This window comes from Danio rerio, chromosome 15 (assembly GCF_052040795.2).
Source record: "Danio rerio strain M-AB ecotype USA chromosome 15, GRCz13ab, whole genome shotgun sequence".
NCBI classification, from domain to species: Eukaryota; Metazoa; Chordata; class Actinopteri; order Cypriniformes; family Danionidae; genus Danio; species Danio rerio.
In genome coordinates this window covers 47,392,501-47,414,583 of record NC_141035.1, presented here as the reverse complement: position 1 = coordinate 47,414,583, position 22,083 = coordinate 47,392,501, and the positions used below count along the sequence as shown (strand labels likewise).

General features: G+C 35.9%; 1 protein-coding gene and 2 long non-coding RNA genes across 24 annotated transcripts in view; 2 read left to right on the top strand and 1 right to left on the bottom strand.

Moving 5' to 3' along the window:
• gria4a (glutamate receptor, ionotropic, AMPA 4a) overlaps positions 1-22,083 on the top strand; it is an 877,747-nt gene that overhangs the window by 99,792 nt on the left and 755,872 nt on the right. For all 11 annotated transcript variants that reach the window (XR_015508480.1, XR_015508478.1, XR_015508477.1 and 8 more), the window contains 2 exon segments: positions 732-836; positions 963-1,070. Coding sequence is in view for 7 of the 11 variants with exons in the window: in XM_087282680.1 (XP_087138806.1) it covers positions 732-836; positions 963-1,070 (213 nt within the window). In the remaining 4 variants the exon portion in view is untranslated.
• LOC141377928 (uncharacterized) overlaps positions 1-22,083 on the bottom strand; it is a 244,751-nt gene that overhangs the window by 163,146 nt on the left and 59,522 nt on the right. For all 12 annotated transcript variants that reach the window (XR_015509986.1, XR_015509985.1, XR_015509978.1 and 9 more), the window contains one exon: positions 7,756-7,900. This is a non-coding gene — a long non-coding RNA (uncharacterized LOC141377928). The remainder of the gene's footprint in view (positions 1-7,755; positions 7,901-22,083) is intronic.
• On the top strand, positions 6,113-12,422 carry LOC147840715 (uncharacterized). Its single transcript, XR_015509975.1, has 5 exons — positions 6,113-6,580; positions 6,684-8,663; positions 8,863-9,116; positions 9,260-9,666; positions 10,711-12,422. It is a non-coding gene; the product is annotated as an uncharacterized LOC147840715 (long non-coding RNA).

Below are 22,083 nucleotides of genomic sequence, written 5' to 3'. Positions count from 1 at the left end.
ATGAAAGTTGAAGGTATGTCATCACCCCAAGTGAAATAGGGATGGGATTCTGTAAAACAAGTGAGAGGGGGTGGAAATCAGTACAACATTTGAGATTAGACAGGACTCTTGAGTGGGAGTGATGGGAATCTGTATAAATGGTGAAAGTGAATGGGAAGTTGAACCAAAGGTGGGACGGGGTAGAATTTTGTGCCAGATGTAGGAGTTTGTAGGAATCGGTACCACACAGGTGGGAATAATGAGGGGGTTCTCTGTACGACTGGTCATAGTGAGCAACTGGGGACTGCATAAGACTTTGTGTGCAACTAGTGGGGATGAAAAGGACTATAGGCAGCTCCAATTGGATGGCAGGGCACTATCTGAAAGGTGAGAGCAGCAGTAAGACTTCATGATGCTGCCTGAATGCTGAGAATTGGTGGGAATGTTAATATTGGTGAAGCTATAGCAGGTCAGGCTTTGTGGGACACGGTCTGAAAAATTGAAGTAGGTGGGATTCATGACAGGTCAGGATGGGAGGGACAATGTACATCAGATGGGATGAGCTTGAATGGTAACACACGTAAAACTGTGTGGGTCACTGTACAAAAGGTGAGAGTGGGACATTGGGAAAGATACTTGGGGCAAAATGTTCAGCATGTTACAATAACTGTCAATAACTGACTCACCATGCTCACCAAATTGACATATATAATCTTACTAAGATTTTTTTTTATGTGTGTGTGCATGTAAAGGTGAGAATCCAGGGCCTCACGGGAAATATCCAGTTTGATCATTATGGACGTCGAGTCAACTACACCATGGACGTCTTTGAGCTAAAGAGTAACGGCCCCCGCAAGGTCAGACACTAAACACAACACGCTTGCAACACACAAGCAAACATTTATACAGACACAAGTCGTAATTTTACCCAGAAGCTCAGAAACACACACAGGATTGATCACCCTATCGTCTATCATCTGCAGATCGGTTACTGGAACGACCTGGATAAATTGGTACTCGTCCAGAATGAGCTCTCTATGGGCAATGACTCCGCAATGGAGAACAGGACGGTTATCGTCACAACTATAATGGTAATGTACTCACAACCACCTACATACAGTCTGACACACATAGCGCCATCTAGAGTTGTACTTAAATAACTCTCCCTTGCATTGCTCTCGATGAATGTACTGGTGAGAGAAACCAGGAAAGAATGCGAGCCAGTGAAAGAGAGAGAAAGAGAGCTGACTGTGCATCAGTTCATGTTTAGCGTGTTAAAATCATCAGTTTAGCCACTGAGAAAAAGTTGATACGTTTGAGATTTGTGATTAACACTAGAACCGCCAGAGGTTCTTGTATACCTAAAACTTTCAGTGTGGGTAAAATTTACACATGCACAAAAAAAAAAAAAAAACACATATTAATTTGCTGTATTATGCCACTGTGTTACAGAGGTGTCTGGGGTCATGAAATGATAATGTCTAGTCATCAACAATATTCTGTTGTTTTAGTTCAAGACTTTTTATGCAGGTTAATCACTTTCAGAATGGAAGGCTATAAGCTAAAGTCTGCACTAACTAGGAGAATTAGAAGCAAGAAATACACATTTGGGTAGGATTACATTATTATTATTACAATGCAATGTCATTAATAATATATTAAGATAACCCATGTTATTTAAATGACTAAACTAGACTATACACAATAATAAACAATAATTTCCCACACTGCATAAGATGTAGGGTGCAGTGGAAAAATTTAAGTGTAGACCTTCACCTAATTAATTATTCATTTGTTTACTAATTTACAGTATAAAAAGAGAAATACAATAACATTTGACCATTCGTTAGTCGGCTAAAACACCTAAATATGATCTTGTGTTGTGTCTCAGAGGGTTTGGATCACTGTCAGATGAACCCGTCAGATACAGAGGCGAACCCGAATGCATCACTTACTTTCACCACCATCAGCCTTTATGCCCTTTTGTGCTTCTAATACCCAATCAGCATTCACAAATTGCATTCTTCATGTAGAAGGATGGAAAACCAAAACAACATATGTAATGCAAAAGAGGAAAATAAACTACAAGCCTACAAGTCAGGATACTATAACTAAAATTAGCTTTAAGGGCGTACTCGCACTATTTACAGCCCGCATGTCCCCACTGCCGTCTTCCATGACGGCCCGCACTCACATTGTATTCGTGCCCGAGCACACTTACGTCATCGATGATGTGCTGTTCAGTAAGAAGCGCTCTCGCTCAGCACAGTGGAGAATTCTTTAGTTATATAGCTTTAGTTGTTTGATATACAGTGACGCAGACAAATATTTCGCCGAACAGATCCGCCACTTTTGATGCTCCTAAACAATCATAAAGTCCTTGTGCTGCAGAAATTAAGAGGTTTGCTAAAGGTGCAGCTGTCGTGCAGTGAGGGGTTTGCGTCTTTAATAATCTACGACAGTTTGTGTTTATTGAACAGTAAGATTGATAAATACTTATCAAACAGTCCCTTAAAAGTCACGTCTCGTCTTCAGTTTTGGGCTCAGCTGCACTTTACACTCACACTACAAGCATACCACGTCAAATCCCAAGTGAACCGCACTCTGGCACACCTCTTCAGGCTGGCCAAGTGATCCATGCCTGAGCCCGATTCAGAGCACTCACACTTCTCAAACGATCCGGGAGACAGGCCTGAGGAGGGTTCGGATAGCATAGTGTGAGTGCGCCCTTAAGTTCAAACCAAAAGGTCTGTATACTGAGCAGGTTTGAATCCTAAATTTACAGGGACAACATCCCAGAGTATCCTTAGAGAGGAAGGTGGCCAAAACGGCATTGAAGAATCTGATTCAATTACTAGTTCGAATAATCGAAGAATCTATATAACTACTAGTTTGAGCTCTAGATGAAATTGTTAGCTTCCAACCGAAGCCAGCCATTTTTTCTCACCGTTACACCCCATTCACACGGGGCGTCAGCGTCAACGCTTCCCATTCACTTTGAATGGGTGACGTCAGGCATTGCCGAACTGCATTGTGGATCCGTCGGCGCCGCTTCCGAAGCATTGCTAGCTGCAGAAAGTTGGGACTAGCTCAACTTTTCAAGCACCGATGGAAGCGTCAGCCAATCAGATCGCTGTATGCAAATGCACCAGCTCAGACAGTGGCCTATTGCTGACTGAATTTCATTGGCTGACGCTTCTATGACAAACGATTCAGCCCCAACTTCAAACACTCCTTCAGTCAAGCGTTGACCCTGAAGCCTTGTGTGAATGGGCCGTTAGGAAGTGTTAGGTAGCGCAGAGAAGGCTTGAGTCCACATTTGTAAAGTAAAGACTTCACATCTTTATGCTCGGCGCAAAGTTTTAGAACATCAGGGCAATAATCCTTAAAGATATGCATCTTATGGCCATCATACAGCAGCTCACCCTTTTTGTGAGATTCAAGGATTACCAAGTCCTTTATTTAAAAGCGATGAAATCACAGAATGACGGGTCGCGGTCTCTGCCCTGGTGCAGGTTTAGGTGCAAGGCTACTGTGAGCTCTGTCCAGTTCGGGTGGTAAAGGTTAACACCTGGGAACCAAGGACAATGACAAGAAGCTGAAAAAAAAAGGTATCGGTCACGGCCCCTCGATTGATTTGGGTAAGCCCACAATTCGAATCTTTTGGCGCCGGCTGCGACTCTCGAGATTGAAGACTTTAGCTTTTAGCCACTCGTTGTCCTTCTGGAGCCTCGAACACGTAGCATCGAGGTGATCGAGCTGCTGACTAATCTCTGTAGCACCGGACTCGAGGTTTCCGATGCGAAGACTATGATCAGCCACCGTGGATTGAATGCTATCTAGTTTGGCCAAACTTTTAAAAGATGTTTTGAAGTCTTCAGCGATTGAGGCTCTAAGGTCGTCATGTAACGCACAAATCTCGGCTAACGTGAAGTTAGTATTCTGCGAAAGAGAGCTTTCTCCTTCTTTATCGAGCTCTCTGCCCCTTCCTTTAGACATTTCAAAAGCAAATTAAGTCACAGAACAGTAGATAAACGAACACTGTCAGACACCAACAAATTGATGTTAGAAGACAAAACTGAAAAGTTTTTTGGGAGCGGACTGGGCGCACGTCTATTCCTCAGAGCTCTCACAAATTGCATTCTTATACTACTTCAGTAAGTGAAGGGCACTGCCTAGTAACGTGTAAAATGAAAACATAAGCAGCCTATAATAAGAGACATTATATTGACATTATATTTTGCGCTTGTTTTTGTAATTTTAGACCTTCCAATTCAGTCGGGAGAAATAATAAACAGCTAAAAATGGTCAGTCTACTTGCTCTACAAACAAGCGTGTTCATGACTATACGTGAAAAGTATATTAATATAAGAAGAATATTTCAGTTTGAAAATGTTTTATGTTTAATTGTAAATGTTTTATATTAGCAGCGCAGTGGCGCAGTAGGTAGTGCTTCACAGCAAGAAGGTCGCTGGTTCGAACCTCGGCTCAGTTGGCGTTTCTGTGTAGAGTATGCATGTTCTCCCTGCCTTCACATGGGTTTCCTCCGGGTGCTCCTGTTTCCCCCACAGTCCAAAGACATGTTGTACAGGTTGGGTATTTGGGTATTGGGTAGAATTGGGTAGGCTAAATTGTCCATAGTGTATGAGTGTATGTGTGTGGCTGTTTTCCAGAGATGGGTTGCAGCTGGAAGGGCATCCGCTGCGTAAAAACATGCTGGATAAGTTGTCGGTTCATTTCACTGTGGCGACCCCGGATTAATAAAGGGACTAAGCCGACAAGAAAATGAATGAATGAATTTCAGTTTGAGACCTAGTATGCGATTTCAGATGCAGCCAATCACTTGGAGGCTTGAATGCTTTATTAAAAGTTCTGTTATGTGCTATTGTAAAAAAAGCGATAGGTAAAAATTTACCCCATGGCGGTTCTAGTGTTAAATTTCACATAAAAATACACCATGGTTGCCATCATTTCCAACAAATGGCCATAGTTCCAGCAGTCACTGTTAAGCCGATGTCCACTAGCAGACTCAAAACAGCCTGAATTTGGTCAGCCGTGTCACACCTACCAACAGTTTTTGCAGATCTGTCAAACTCAACGATTAATAATGGATGAGATGACAGTCTGAACAACTGCCTGTGACATTTCCATCCTGTTCTGTCACGGATTGCCGAAATAAGACCAGGAGACCCATGCCAGCAAATTATAACAGACTGAATTAAACTACAACAATGCACAAAACATACTGCTGTTCCCTCCCTGTCAGTTTTTTAGCCCGAGAACATTTGCATTTACATTAATGCATGTGATATATACATTTTTATTTGCCCAAAGCAGCTTACATTGCATTCGTGCATATCTCGGGAATAGAAGCAGTGACCTTTCTGTAGTGTTTAAGCTAGAATTATGCCATCTCACACACTCACGAATCTGGCCGGTCACTTTTAAGGCCACGAGAGCCGCCTACTTACTGACTCGGATGATTTCAGACCCGCTAAAAGTTGCATTTGTGTCAAGGGAATTAACAATAAAAGTTGAGTCACTATCTGACATCTGATCCTCAAATAACTTGAAAATACACGAGTAGGACACCAACAAACATTTTCAGAAGCTTTGGCAATTTAAAATAGACACGCTTTAAGTGTTCATATTTTCTATATCAAGGATTTGATCATTCTGGTTTTTATATTTGTAAAAATGTGATGTTTTTATATTTATTTCCTAACTTTCTATTCTTCTATAACTTTATTGCCAATATTTAGTTATATTTGTGATGATTTCTATTTTCTATTTATCTTAAAGCACTATTAAAAAGATACAGAACACAGGATTATAATAAAATATGCATATTACTATTTGCATTAATATTCATGTTATATACCGTTTTAACATTAAAACTTACTTAAATGTTGAGTGACTGTGTAGTTTAAAGAATCCTTCATTTACACAGTGTACCTGCTTATACAGTTTAACAATTATACAGTATTTGTTTTTCCACCAGTCTTTGATTTTTATTTATTTATTTATTTTATAGAAATTGTACAATTTAAGTGGTCAATGTTTTAAATGATCACATTTAGCCCCCGTCCTCTTGTATGTTCTGTTTTTGTCAAACGTTTTTCTTCATTCCTTTTTTAAAAATAATTTTAAAGCTCAACTCAAGTGTTCCCAAATCTTTCTGAATGGTTTCATGGATGTGGCCTTGTTAATAGTGTCTTATGAACATCTTTTGCATTCATTTTCTCCAGGTTTTTAATTTTTTTTCTAGAAAATATTTGAATATAGTTCAACTATAGTTGTCGGTGGATGAATACCTTCAATGTAAAATCTGAATAGGAGAAAACTTGGTATTCTTGATTTACTTAACTAATCATTTTAAAAGCAGCATGTTCACTCACACATATTATGTCAACTAATTGTTTTAAAAGCAACAGGTTTACTCACTTATTTTAAGTAAAGTTAACTAATAATTTTAAAAACAACAGATTTCCTCACTTATTTTGAGTAAAGTCTACTAATCGATTTAAAAACAACAGGTTCACTCAATTATTTTAAGTACACAACTAATTTTATTAGCAACAGGTTTACTCACTTATTTTAAGTAAAATCAACTAATCGCTTTAAAAGCAACCAGTTTACTCAGTTATTTTAAGTAAAGTCAACTAATCGATTAAAAAGCAACAGGTTTACTCACTTATTTTAAGTAAAGTCAACTAATCGATTTAAAAGCAACAGGTTTACTCACTTATTTTAAGTAAACTCAACTAATAATTTTAAAAACAACAGATTTACTCACTTATTTTAAGTAAAGTCAACTAATCGTTTCAATAACAAGTTTAGTCAACTATTTTAACTAAAGTCAACTAATCGCTTTAAAAGCAACAGGTTCACTCAATTATTTTAAGTACTCAACTAATTTTATTAGCAACAGATTTACTCACTTAAAGTAAGGTCAACTAATCGCTTTAAAAGCAACAGGTTTACTCATTTTAAATACTCAACCAATAATTTTATTAGCAACAGATTTACTCACTTATTTTAAGCCAAATAATTGCTTTAAAAACAACAAGTTTACTGATTTTAAGTAAAGGAAACCAATCCTTTTAAAAGCAACAGGTTCACTCGCTTTAGTTAAAGTCAACTACAACTTAAAACAACTGCTTTAAACAGATCATATTCATAGCACATTTTCTATTTAATTTCATTAAAAAAGTATCCAAAAAGTATCGTATAATTTCATTAATATGAAAAGACAAAGAACTAATGTCTTCGTCTTAAAGTGATGGAACATATACTAGTTTCAAAAAGTAAGTTTTAGTAACACGGAAATTTACTTTATTTGACAGGATTCGGAATTAGGGGTAGCTGAAAGCCTCACGTGACATGAAGTAAATCAATTCCTCTTTTTCTTTCTTGAAATATTTTATCTAGTTGTTTGCCCACATGTAATCAAACAATTAAACATGGGTAACATGTAGAATATTACTTATAAAAGGAAAATGGCGACTATTATCTTCGGCATCTTGGGCTTAAATGGGTTATTGAGCTGTGTATGATAGACAAGTGTAACAAAAATGATTACTTTTATAATTAATAACAGCATGTTCTTCGAACATTATTTTAAGCTTTTCAATTTTTTTGCATTTAGTGTTTAAAGACAATGGTGGCTGCCTCAGATTAACTGTAGTCACACTGGTATTTTGGGTTGAAACTATGGCTACTGTGGTCAGTTCTGTAAGGGTTTATGTAAGGGAAAAGAGCGATAGCGAATTATACCTTAGCAGGCTCCTCCTCTCTCTCTCTCTTTCTTTCTCCTTCTCTTTTTTCTTTTCTGCCGTGCGCTTTTTAAGGCGATGGAGAATTTTACGTCTGCAGGATCGTCCTCGTTTCCATCGATGCTAAAGAATCCGCTGTTCAGACACTGAGAGAGACAGAAGAGGACGAGGCATCAGAGAAAGTGTAATGATTCAGCTGTTCTCTCTCTTCAGCTGGGACTGCGGCGTTAAACACATTCACTAACATTCATCCCACGTACTTGAGGTGCAAACCAAGGGTGTAAAAAGCAGATTTGTGGGTATTTTCGATTTGTCTTTCTGTGATTGCTTGCCCTTGCCTTGTGAATAACACATTTGGCATTTAAAGGCATCATCAAATGCAAAATTGCCCAATTTACTTTGCTAACAAATGTGTGTTCTGTCATTGAGCTCTATTGAAGTGTAAAAAGGGATTATTTTCTACACTTTAAAAAGGAGGTAAACTAGTTGCATTAGAAGTGTAATTGGGGAAACTCACTGTAACTTGTAACTGTTAAGTTGATTTAACTTAATTTATAATTATTCACCTTTATTTTCATTCACGTTCTTATTCAGTTAATTCACTTAGACATTTATTTTAAAAAATTCAACGGGTTTACTCAGTTTTGGTAAAATTAGCTAATTGTTTTAAAAGCTTCAGGTTTAAGTAAAGTCAACTAATCGTTTACTCATTTTAAGTCAACTAATTGTTTTAGTGGTTTACTCATTTTAAGTAATGTAAACTAATCATTTTAAAAGCAACAGGTTTACTCACTTTTTTAAAGTAAAGTCAACTAATAGTTTTACAGGTTTACTCGCTTATCTAAAGTAAAGTCAACTAATCGTTTTAAAAGCACCAGGTTTACGTACAGTCAACTAATCGTTTTACCAGTTTACTCACTTATTTTAAGTAAAGTCAACCAATCGTTTTAAAAGCAACAGGTTTACGTAAAGTCAACTAATCGTTTTACTAATTTTCTCGCTTATTCTAAGTAAGGTCAACTAATCGTTTTAAAAGCAACAGGTTTAAGTAAAGTCAACTAATCATTTTAAAAGCATCAGGTTTACGTTCAACTAATTGTTTTACCAGTTTACTCACTTATTTTAAGTAAAGTCAAGTAATCATTTTAAAAGCAACAGGTTTACTCGCTTATTTTAAGTAAAGTCAACTAATCATTTTAAAAGCATTAGGTTAAAGTAAAGTCAACTAATGGTTTTAAAGCATCAGGTTTAAGTAAAGTCAACTAATCGTTTTACCAGTTTACTCACTTATTTTAAGTAAAGTCAACTTATAGTTTTGTCAACTAATTGATTAAAAAGCAATGGTTTTACTCCACTGTTTAAGTAAAGTCAACTTAAAAAGCAACAGGTTTAAGTAGTCAACTAATCATTTTAAAAGCATCAGGTTTACGTAAATTTAACTAATCATTTTACGAGTTTACTCACTTATTCTAAGTAAAGTCAACTAATCGTTTTAAAAGCAACAGGTTTAAGTAAAGTCAACTAATCGTTTTACCAGTTTACTCATGTATTCCAAGTAAAGTCAACTAATCATTTTAAAAGCATCAGGTTTAAGTAGTCAACTAATCAATTTAAAAGCAACAGGTTTAAGTAAAGTCAACTAATAATTTTAAATCCAAAAGGTTTACTCACTTATTCTAAGTAAAGTCAACTAGTCCCTTTAAAATCAACAGGTTTAAGTAAAGTCAACTAATCATTTTAAAAGCAACAGGTTTAAGTAAAGTCAACTAATCGTTTTACCAGTTTACTCACTTATTCTAAGTAAAGTTAACTAATCGTTTTAAAAGCATCAGGTTTAAGTAGTCAACTAATTGTTTTAAAAGCATCAGGTTTAAGTAAAGTCAACTAATCGTTTTAAAAGCATCAGGTTTAAGTAAAGTCAACGAATCGTTTTAAAAGCAACAGGTTTAAGTAAAGTCAACTAATCGTTTTACCAGTTTACTCACTTATTCTAAGTAAAGTCAACTAATCAATTTAAAAGCATCAGGTTTAAGTAAAGTCAACTAATCGTTTTAAAAGCAACAGGTTTAAGTAAAGTCAACGAATCGTTTTAAAAGCAACAGGTTTAAGTAAAGTCAACTAATCGTTTTACCAGTTTACTCACTTATTCTAAGTAAAGTCAACTAATCAATTTAAAAGCATCAGGTTTAAGTAAAGTCAAATAATCGTTTTAAAAGCATCAGGTTTAAGTAAAGTCAACTAATCGTTTTAAAAGCATCAGGTTTAAGTAAAGTCAACTAATCGTTTTAAAAGCAACAGGTTTAAGTAAAGTCAACGAATCGTTTTAAAAGCAACAGGTTTAAGTAAAGTCAACTAATCGTTTTACCAGTTTACTCACTTATTCTAAGTAAAGTCAACTAATCAATTTAAAAGCATCAGGTTTAAGTAAAGTCAAATAATCGTTTTAAAAGCATCAGGTTTAAGTAAAGTCAACTAATCGTTTTAAAAGCAACAGGTTTAAGTAAAGTCAACTAATCGTTTTAAAAGCAACAGGTTTAAGTAAAGTCAACGAATCGTTTTAAAAGCAACAGGTTTAAGTAAAGTCAACTAATCGTTTTACCAGTTTACTCACTTATTCTAAGTAAAGTCAACTAATCAATTTAAAAGCATCAGGTTTAAGTAAAGTCAAATAATCGTTTTAAAAGCATCAGGTTTAAGTAAAGTCAACTAATCGTTTTAAAAGCAACAGGTTTAAGTAAAGTCAACGAATCGTTTTAAAAGCAACAGGTTTAAGTAAAGTCAACTAATCGTTTTACCAGTTTACTCACTCATTCTAAGTAAAGTCAACTAATCAATTTAAAAGCATCAGGTTTAAGTAAAGTCAAATAATCGTTTTAAAAGCATCAGGTTTAAGTAAAGTCAACGGATCGTTTTAAAAGCAACAGGTTTAAGTAAAGTCAACGAATCGTTTTACCAGTTTACTCACTCATTCTAAGTAAAGTCAACTAATCAATTTAAAAGCAACAGGTTTAAGTAAAGTCAACTAATCATTTTAAATCCAACAGGTTTACTCACTTATTTTAAGTAAAGTCAACTAATCGTTTTAAATTAAACAGGTTTACTCATTTATTTTAAAGTAATAATTTTTTAAAGTGTACATCTTATTTAAAAATGCCTATGAAGAGTGTATGCATACGTACATGTGAACAGATCCATATGGCTATATTTTTTTCCTATTCATATACACATCATCAAATGCGTCTGGATGTTTGTAATCAGTATTTGGTACCAAATGACATTGAATCTCATTTAGTCTCTTTTTTATTTTATGTTACATTTTCTCAATCATGAGTGCAAGCAATAAGCTGCAGTACACTGATTGGCCACTAGTATCACTAATAATTATGGTTTCTGAAATATACACGAAGCCTCATGAAAGTATAAGGGAAATTAGAGAATTATGGCACATTGCTGATTTTTTGTTGCCTTTGAATGTCTTGGGATAGGTCAGGTTTGTGTTTCATGCAGGTTGTATCAGATGAGATGGCGTTTTCAGTGTTTGTGTTGAATGAACAAGGATCACAATGTGGAGCAAACAAAGTGATTTTATTACCATTGATTGAAATGTTATATTTTTTTTATGTTTTGAACGTCTTACATTTTTTATATTATTACATTATAATGTTAAAATGTAAAACAGTGGGTTGTTTTTTTATTTGTTTTAGCCTCTTGAGGCCCAAGGTGTTTTTTTTACATGCATTTTTCATTTCTCTTTGCTGTTTGGGCTTATTGGAACCTAATTATAATAAAAACTTAAGTTTCATCTCTTGATATGATGTACTTTTAGAAAAAAAAAATGATGTCCATACATATGAACTTGTGGTCCGAATTTACATAAAACACTGATTTTTGTAATGCATATTTAACACAGAATTTTTTTTTTCACGTTTTGACTATTAGAGAGTAAAAACAGCATTTTTTCCCCATTTTGGACAGTTAAAATGGTGTTTGGGACTTTTCATATGCTGCAAAACAGTTGCAGGATGACACTGTGTGTCTGTAACAAAATATAAAACATTTAAAGTATTTTAAACAGCCACTTAAGAGCTAAAATGTGCTGTCCACGTATGTGGACACTCAAGCCCTAGGAGGTTAAACATGCATATAAATTATGCCCTGGGAAATTCCTGGAATAATATATAAAACTTAATAAAACTGTATTTATGAATATATAGTCAAGCCCGAAATCCATTCCAATTTCTGTTTAACGTAGAGCAGATTTTTTTCAACACATTTCTAATCACAATAGTTTTAATAACTCATTTCTAATAACTGATTTATTTTATCTTTGCCATGATGACAGTAAATAATATTTTACAGATTTTTTAAGACACTCCTACAGCTTAAAGTGACATTTAAAGGCTTAACTAGGGTAATTAGGTTAACTAGGCAGGTTAGTGTAATTAAGCAAGTTATTGTATAACAGTGGTTTGCTCTGTAGACTATCGAGAAAAAATATATAGCTTAAAGAGGCTAATAATTTTGTTCTTAAAATGGTGTTCAAAAAATTAAAAACTGCTTTTATTCTAGCTGAAATAAATCAAATAAGACTTTCTCTAGAAGAAAAAATATTATCAGGCATATTGTGAACATTTCCTTGCTCTGTTAAACATCATTTGGGAAATATTTAAAAAAGAAAAAAAAAAAAAAGGGGGCTAATAATTCTATGTAATAAAATAAAATGACACACACACACACACACATACATACATACATACATGCATATATATATATATATATATATATATATATATATATATATATATATATATATATATATATAAATAATGGTAAATATAATTTTTTTTTTGGTTAGACGTTACAATAAGGTTCCATTATTTAATGTTAATTAATTTATTACTTGAACTAAGAATGAACAATACTTGTACAGTTTTTAATCATTTGTTAGTAAATTAATAAATTGACCTATTAATGCATCATTAAAACCCAAAGCTGTGCTTGTTAAAATTTAAAACAAACAAACAAAAAGATTTTAAATCTCAATGAGACTTTTTTGTTTAATAAAGTTAAAAAATAAAAAATAAATACAAATTAGTTGATGCAAACGAATGAACAATGAACAACTGTATTCCCATTAACAAAGAAAATACCAAGGTCCAATCTCAATTCTACCCCTTAGCCACTCCACCTACCCCTTCGAAAGAAAGCGCAAAACAAGGGGTAGGGGTAAGGGGAAGGTCTAAGGGGTAGAATGGTCTCCCAATTCTCTTTGGCTTGAAGGCGTAGGACTATAGGGAAGGGGTAGATACCCCTTCAAACTGGGATTTTTCAGGACCACACTTAAAACCAAGGGGTAAGAAAATTTCTACAGCTACAGTGGCAGCATGGCTGCGCACTGAGGTAAAGAGTTCCACAGATTAGTATTTTTTTCATTATTATGAATTTAAACATTAAACAAACTCGTTTTAATGCATTCATAACCACGTTTATGCTTTACCGTCATGCTTTAAAAAAAAATAAATAAATAAAATAAAAATAAATAAATAAATAAAAATCGCTAAATTTAGCTATCTATAATCCCTAATAAAAACTCTTGTACAGCAGTTCCACAACATTCTGACTCGAATCCCCTGTCAGAAAAGTCTAGTGGCTGGGAATGAGCTTTTTACAGTGTCTGCTATAATGTTCATGTTGTTTTTGTGTGTTTACATTGATGAATATGGCCACAGTGTAAATATACAGTACAGTTATGATCTTATTGCCACATTATAATGATAACATGATATTGTTGCCTTCATTTGTTTCCTGAAGATAAATACAAAAAAATAACGCAACTGGAATGACTACAGCAGTCATGATCGTCTGATGTCATATGAAGCAAGAGATCATGTTGACGTATGATGACGTGTGCAGGTGCTGTAGTGCTGTCCCGTTTCTTAGGGGTAAATTTTGAAGCCCTTCCCCTTCACACTCTGTTTCAAGGGCCAAGGGGTAGGGGTACAAAAATAGATTAGGGATTGAGCCTAACTGTAACAAATGTATGGCTCATAGTTTATGTTAGTAAATACATCAGTTAGCACTAGTTAATAGACCCCTATTGTAAAGTGTTTCCTTTTTTATTGTTGTTCTTGGAGTTATTTTAGTTTCCGTTCACAATAATAACCCCAAATTCCCCTTACAGAAAAATTCTGAGCTTCATTTGTAAAATCCCATAAAGTTTGTGTGAATCATACTTCACATGTGAGTTGAACTTGAGTTTAGCATGCGGTTTTTCTCATGTGATGCTCAAATGATCCTTTACCAAAAATGTCATGAACATTCATTCAATTATTTTATTTTCTAGTCCCTTTATTAATCAGGGGTCACCACAGCGGAATGAACCGTCAACTTATCCAGCATGTTTTACGCAGCAGATGCCCTTTCTCACACATACACTACTCCCAATATAGCTTATTCAATTCCACCAATAGTGCATGTGTTTGGACTGTGGGGGAAACTGGAGCACCCAGAGAAAACCCACGCCAACACAGGGAGAACATGCAAACTCCGCACAGAAATGCCAACCGACCCAGCTGGAGCTTGAACCAGCAACTTTCTTGCTGTGAGGCGATTGTACTACCTTGACGCCTAATCTAGCTTGTTTCATTCATTCATTCTCTTTTCGGCTTACGCCCTTTATTAATCTGTGGTCAGCACAGCGGAATGAACCGCCAACTTATCCAGCATATGTATTATGCAGCGGATGCCCTTCCAGTTGCAACCCATCTCTGGAAAACACATACACACTCATTAACATACATACACTACAGACAATTTAGCCTAGCCAATTCAGCTGTACCACATGTGTTTGGGCTTTGGGGGAAACCAGAGCACCCAGAGGGAACCCACGCGAACGCAGGGAGAACATGCAAACTCCACACATAAATTCCAACTGACCCAGCTGAGGCTCTGTGCCACTGCATCGCCCGTCATAAGCATGTCAGACTTATATTTTTGTAGGTGTATCAGGATCATTCTAAACTGAATGTCCAGTTTAACACCTGAACCCTGTTTGACTCACAATTCACACATTATGGAAACATTTGTAGAATCTCCATTCCAAATAGAGCTTACAGGAAGCAGTCTGTACAGGTCGTCACGGAAACACATTCTAAAATAGAATCTTTTTTTAAAGTCACGGCCCTTCAAAGGATACAAGAACTGCTCTCTCTCTCTCACTCCTGACATGCATTTCATCCTCAGTTACACACACAGAATGGCTGCTGAATGTGTGTGTGCGCGTGCTGATTAGCAGCAAACTAAAAGCGCTCTTCAACTAAATCAACACAAGTTGTTCTCGGAAACAAAATGGCATGATTCAGACTCTCCTGTAACATTGATTTATGTAACTCTGCACCTCAGAGTCAGCATGAAATCAAATACAGGTTCATAATGTATATAAAACACTCTCTTAGGCTCTGAAACAATGCTTTTTATTGGTGAATGAATGTGATTAGAGGCGGCACGGTGGCTTTGAGTTTGGCACGGTGACCTCACAGCAAAAAGATCGCTGGTTTGAGTCCCGACTGAGCCAGTTGGCATTTCTGTGTGGAGTTTGCATGTTCTCCTAGTGTTGACGTGGGATTCCTCCGGGTGCCCCGGTTTCCCCCACAGTGCAAACACATGCGCTATAGATTTAAATTGGCCATAGTGTATGTATTTGTTTCCCAGTACTGGGTTGCAGCTAGAAGGGCATGCACTACATAAAGCATATGGTGGAATATTTAGTGGTTCATTCCGCTGTGGCGGCCCCTGATAAATTAGGGACTAAGCTGAAGGAAACTGAATGAATGCCATTAGGACTAATATGTTAATTTTAGCCTATATATGCACAGATAAACAGTAATAGATCAAGAACTGGAGTTTTGAATTGAATTGAATTGAATTTTATTTGACAGATTTTAGACAAACTGTACAAAAAGTATTCCATACACTTTGTTAAAAAAAAACTGTCGAGGATAAAAACACAATAAAGCCCTGGGCTTATTTCCATTGTGGTCCTCTGTTAAATTAAAACAATGTATGGCTTCATAATACTAATGAAGAATAAAACAAACAGTCGCCACAGCGGTACAAACAGCCAACCTATCCAGCACAATGTCCCTCCAGCCGCCAACCTATTCACACTCAAGTAACATAATTTAAAAAATCCTCATCCACCATGCAAAACTAATTATCCTCATCAAACAACCATCTTTTAATAGCTTTTTTGAACAACCTTAAATCTTTTATTTCCTTGATTGCTTTTGGTAGTTTGTTCCACATGATTGCACTTGTATATAAAAACATATTTTTCCCCACTAAACTTCTAAATTTAAATAAACAAATATTAAAATCCCAACTCCTAGTACTGTATGAATGCTGTTGCTTCACCATTTGAAAATAGTTCATCAAATAGCTAGGAACCAGATTATTAAACATTTTACGTACCATTCCCAGTTTTAAAAAACACACTCTATTACTTACAGTTAACATACCTAATTTATTAAAAGACTCTTTGTGCAAATGTGCTCTAGGATGCATTTTTAAAATTATTCGTACTAATTTATTTTGTGCCTTTTGCAATTTCTCCTTCAAATTTTGTGAGCAGCTACTGTACCAAAATGACGTAGCATAATCAAAATGGGGTTGAATTAAAGCTCCTGCCAACAATTGTAAAGAATGAACATCCAAAAGATCAGATTGCCTTGCTAAAAACCTAATTTTTCCACAAATCTTCGTAATAACTTTTTTTGCCATAGCATCTCCTGATAATTTATTATCTATTAAGCAACCCAAATAGTTTATCACATTTTTTGACTGAATTTTCCAATCATTAATCTTAACTACCAAATTATCATCTTTTTTTAATTTCACTCTTGAAGCAAATAAAATAGCCTCTGTTTTACCCATGTGTAAAGAAAGTTTGTTGTCTAAAAACCAGTTGTAAACACTTTTTAACTGTGAACTCATAATTTCTTCCAGGGCCCTTTTGTCATGATGAGATACTAAAATTGCGGCATCATCAGCATAAAGATAGAGCTTCTCTGAACACGCTATTTTTAAATCATTAATATATAAAAGAAAAAATAATGGACCTAAAATACTTCCTTGAGGTACTCCACAGTTGATTGATAAGGGATCAGATAATATACCCTTTATATCGACTCTCTGTTTTCTATCATGCAGATATGACTGAACCCACTTTAAAGACACTTTATCAAATCCAATTGCCTTTAATTTATATAGTAAAATTTGATGGTCCACAGTGTCAAAAGCCTTCTGAAGGTCCAGCAGCACCATTCCACAATAGTTGCCACCATCTACAGCTCTCCGTATTTTGTCTGTCATATGTAATATACATGTCTCGGTGGAATGCAATGCTCTAAAACCTGACTGTAACTCATACAAAATATGTTTTTTAGTAATGTAGTTGACTATCTGTTCGTGTACAATTTTTTCCAGAATTTTAGACATAACCCCTAAGATTGATACAGGTCTATAGTTAATCATATCTAACGTACTTCCTTTTTTATATAATGGTATAACTCTAGCACTTTTAAAATCACATGGTATTTTCCCTTGTTCAATAGATAAATTTAAAATATGTGACACCAAGGGGGCAATCACTTTAACAGAGTCTTTAAAAAATCTAGCAGGAATATTATCAACTCCAGGAGCCTTATTTAATTTTAACTCACTAATAATTTTTAAAACTTCACTTTCTGTAACAGGTCTCAGACTAAAAGAATCCGGCAAAATGTCCTGTTGTCTATAAAAAGAAAACACTCTATCTTCATTGTAAATATCAGGTTGCCCTGGAAGCTGACCACATAATTTTTTTGCTAACAATATAAAATACTGATTAAAAGATTCGGCAATATCCTTCGGATGAACTATTAATTTGTCTTCTACCTTTAAGTTAATTTTAGATGATTTCCTACTTTTAGCATTTGAATAACCTAAATTTCTCAGTACACCCCAAAGTTTTTTTGGATCAAATTTATTTTCATTGATCTTATCCTTAAAAAAAACCCTTTTTGCTTCTCTTATTTTGTTCCTAACCTCATTTCTCTTTAATTTATAAAACTCATAACTGCTACAATCACTATCCTTCCTAAACTTGGCAAAACTCTCATCTCTTATCTTTAACAGTTGTAAAATTTCATCTGTAATCCAAGGGTCTGATCTTTGTTTAACTCTTATTTTTTTATATGGTGCTATTTTATTCAAAGCATTACTGAACAGATCCTTAAAACAATCCCATGCTGCCTCCACATCCTTGGATCCCCATACCCCGGACCAATCAACTTTATCCAATATATCACAAAATAAATTAGGACTATAATTCTTCATTGACCTCACTAAAACAGTATTATGACCCATAAGCTTCACCTTTTGCACTTTTCTACATAAATATACTAAAAAATGATCACTCATACTACACTCAATAACACCACTACAACTTATCTTATCTGAATCAGATGTAAGAATCAAATCTATAATAGACTGCGATTTGGGAGTAATTCTAGTTGGAACCTTAATAATTTGCTTCAATCCAAAAAAATCTGAAAAATGTTTAAAAGCCTTATATAACACAGCGTCCACATTTAACATATCAGTATTTAAATCCCCACATATTATAATTTCCGATCCATGGGTTTTCACAAAATCATTTAAACTTTCGTCCAACAATTCATAAAAATTACTTTGATCTGGTGGCCGATACAAGTTTCCAATTAAAATAGGTTTACTCTTTGGTAATAAAACGTTCACCCACACAGCTTCAATGGATGCATTATTCATCTCATTTCTAACATTAAAAGACAAATCCGATCTTATATAAACACATACGCCACCACCATTACGATTTCGGTCTCTTCTTATCAAACTATAATTCGCAATTTCAATTTCTGAGTCCAACACTGAACCGTCCAACCAAGTTTCACTACACCCAAATACCGACAAACGTAGATCCGAACACAACAGTCTTAGCTCGGAAATCTTTGGCAGAAGACTCCTTACGTTTAAATGAGCAATACGTAGACCTTTAGATGATCTCTTGAAGTCCGCATCATGAATAACATTTTGATGATATGCGCTTACCGGAGAATCCAAGTTCAAAGACGAAACCACCTGTTTACTCGCAGGCTCCATACATACGGGTCGAATGAAACGGTCCTCATGGTAGACGACACCAGCCGGCATTCCCTGAGCAGTTCGCACATCTCTCGCTTCATCGTGCGCAGATGACAAACTATCCCAGTTTTCTGCAATAAAACTCCATTCCTCTGAAATCGCTGGTCTCCGACACTCTTCGCCGCCCGCACGCCGTACATCAAAGCGTGACTTTACTATAATATCTCCTGGCTGCTGACATCCTCCTGCTGCCGGGCCAGGGCATGGATGAACATCACCAGACAAAAGTAAGCATATAATTATAATTGATCCATCGCTTCTTCGTTGTTTTCTTTTACTCCCATTTTTCTTCGTACACGGAACTGCCCACGGATGGGATAGAAACGACTCGTAAACAATATTCGTTCCCATGCCGAAATGTCTCTCCTTCATATCTCTGTCCTGAATTAAAAAAGTAAAATGCCCCAAACTGGGCTCCTTAGCTGGATAAAACAAACTGGGCTCCTTTGCTGGATAAAGCAAACTATAAAACGCAGTGAAAATTAGCACTGTTTGCACGCTCCATCTGCACGCCGCCATCTTGAAAGATCTGGGAGTTGCTATGAACTAATTATAAAATAAAAGTGACACTCAATTATAAAATTAATATTACGTAAAGTATAAAGTACATATATGAGGTTGCCTGTGATTTTTTTATATGAAAACAACCATCCTGGATGTACTTTATCCTGCTTATTACCTGGCTACTTGCACACAAAACACAAAAATTAGACAAAACATTGCTGTGCGCCATAATAGTTTAATTCTTTAACTAAACGCAAAACTGACAGACACAAAACAGCTGATGGAGTATACACTAACCTCCACAATATTCAGTCAATTATTTATTTGTTAATCCTGTTTTGAATCTGCCATTATGCTGACACACAGGCGTTTGTGGCTCCGCCCTCTTTTGAAAAGAGCACTCTCATTTGAATTTAAAGCGACAGTCACCAAAATTCCACAGTTAGGATCAAAGCCTAAAAGTGTCAGTTTCAAAGAGTTATTAAACATTATTTGTGTGTTTTTTGAGCTGAAACTTCACACACACACTCTAGCGACATCAGAGACTTACTTTACATCTTGTCAAAAGGGGCATAATAGGTCTCCTTTAGGTCTAAATGCTTTTCATTTAGTAAATAGAAATGCTTATTAAAAGGGTTTATTTAGTGAACAAAATATGAATAAAATATTTATTTCAAGCACTCAAAAGCAATCCAAAAAACAAACAATCTCCCTAACAAAATATTAAAAACTATTCAAAACAATAATATAAAAAACCTGAATGCATTACTTGGTTTAAAAAAAAAGACATTTTTAGGTGAATTATACCTTATAAATACAGTATGTGACTCATTCAACATTATATGGAGGTGTCAATGTCACTGAGCAACGTGTGTGAAACAATGAAAAGACTTGTGCGGCCGCCTTTACTTCTCTCTTGAACTTGAAAACATGATTGACAGAATCGTAGAAATGCTGGATTAAGATCGTCTAGGGGGTCGAATCGAGATCGCGATCTTTTAATGATTAGTTTTGCAGCTCTACCGTTAATCTATTCTCATAGTTGGGTTGGGAGCTGGGTCTATTTTACGCAAGCTATGTCATAGCTTTCATAGTTTTATAATCTGCATTTATTTTTACCTAATTATCCCAGCGACTCCCGTATGAATCGTCCAGTGATTCATTTGTTCCCAAACCCCTCCTTAGCGCGAAGCTAATCTGCGCTGATTGGACCGATGACAGTCTGTCGCGATTGGTCGACTGCCTTCAGTCAGAGAGTGAAATGCCCAGCAGCTAATCAGCAATATAAAAGTAATCACAGTTCATACACGCTCGATAGTGTAGGCGTGGATTTTAGCTGCCAGTGGGTCAATGTAAATACAGACTATGGACTTGATAATACAGACGATTAACTATTTTATTGAGCAAAAACTCCAAAAACTGTCGAGGAGATATCCAAGCTTGTCTCACTCTGCTCTTTTCACAGACACAAACACACACAGACACACACACACACACACACACACTCACACACACACACACACATTGCCCTCGTCCGCGCACACAAACACAAAAACACACACAGACCTCCGGGCGACAACGCGCGCACAAACACAAACACACACACATACCTCCGGACGACAGCGCACGCACACACAAACTACCCTCGTCCACGGAGCTCCGTAAACAAAGCAGCACGCGATAAGAGAATATAGCCAGTTAACCTGATACAGTACACGCGGTTACAAGTAATAAATCATAAATAAATACATTTGCAAGCTAGAGTCAACGAGGCAACAACTTTAATCGCACGTACTTACACCTGAGAAATGGAGGAAGAAACCCATCCTGACGTCCATCAGTAAGTTACTCTTTACTGATCCTTCCTTTAACAAACGCCGATGAAGTATTCTTTGTAGCATGTAGCTTCCAGAAGTTTCCAGAAGTTTCCAACTGCTTGGTTATAATGCTGAGGTTTCATCTTTGGATAGAGACTCGATAATATCCATCTGCAGTGTGACTTCAATCGACCGGCATGTTTGTGTGTGTGTGTTTGTGGGTGTGTGTGTGTGTCTGCATTACTTTGTCAGAGGGTGGGGCCTCAGGTTTGAAATCTCCCGGGTTTGCGCGTGCACGTGAATAACTTGGTTTCGTTCGTACGTCATGGCGAAACACCTAATGAATCGGTATCAAGGCGACTCGCTTGAAGCACTATGAGTCGACTCTTTTATAGATGAATCAACCGTTTTAAACACTGTACACTAACAGATTTAAGCCTTAGCTGGATACTTCACTTCACTTAGAGCTGTGTTACACACTACATGGAGGGGAATTTTCAAAAACCCAAAATATGGGCTCTTTAAAGTGACAATAATAATGTTTATCGCAATATATTTTGGTGCGATATATCTTACAACAAAAAACGATATTGCGACAGGCCTAATACACAACGTAATATGACTACGGCATCAATAGCAAATTATATTACTTTTTAAAAACTAGTCCACTGCAAGCTGGCATGAAACCCATTAATTGATAAGAAATAAAGCATTTTGTTCCTCATTAAATGTTTCTGTTAGATGATATTAGTCATAAATGGCATTTCGTGTCGACTTCAAAGGAAAACTTC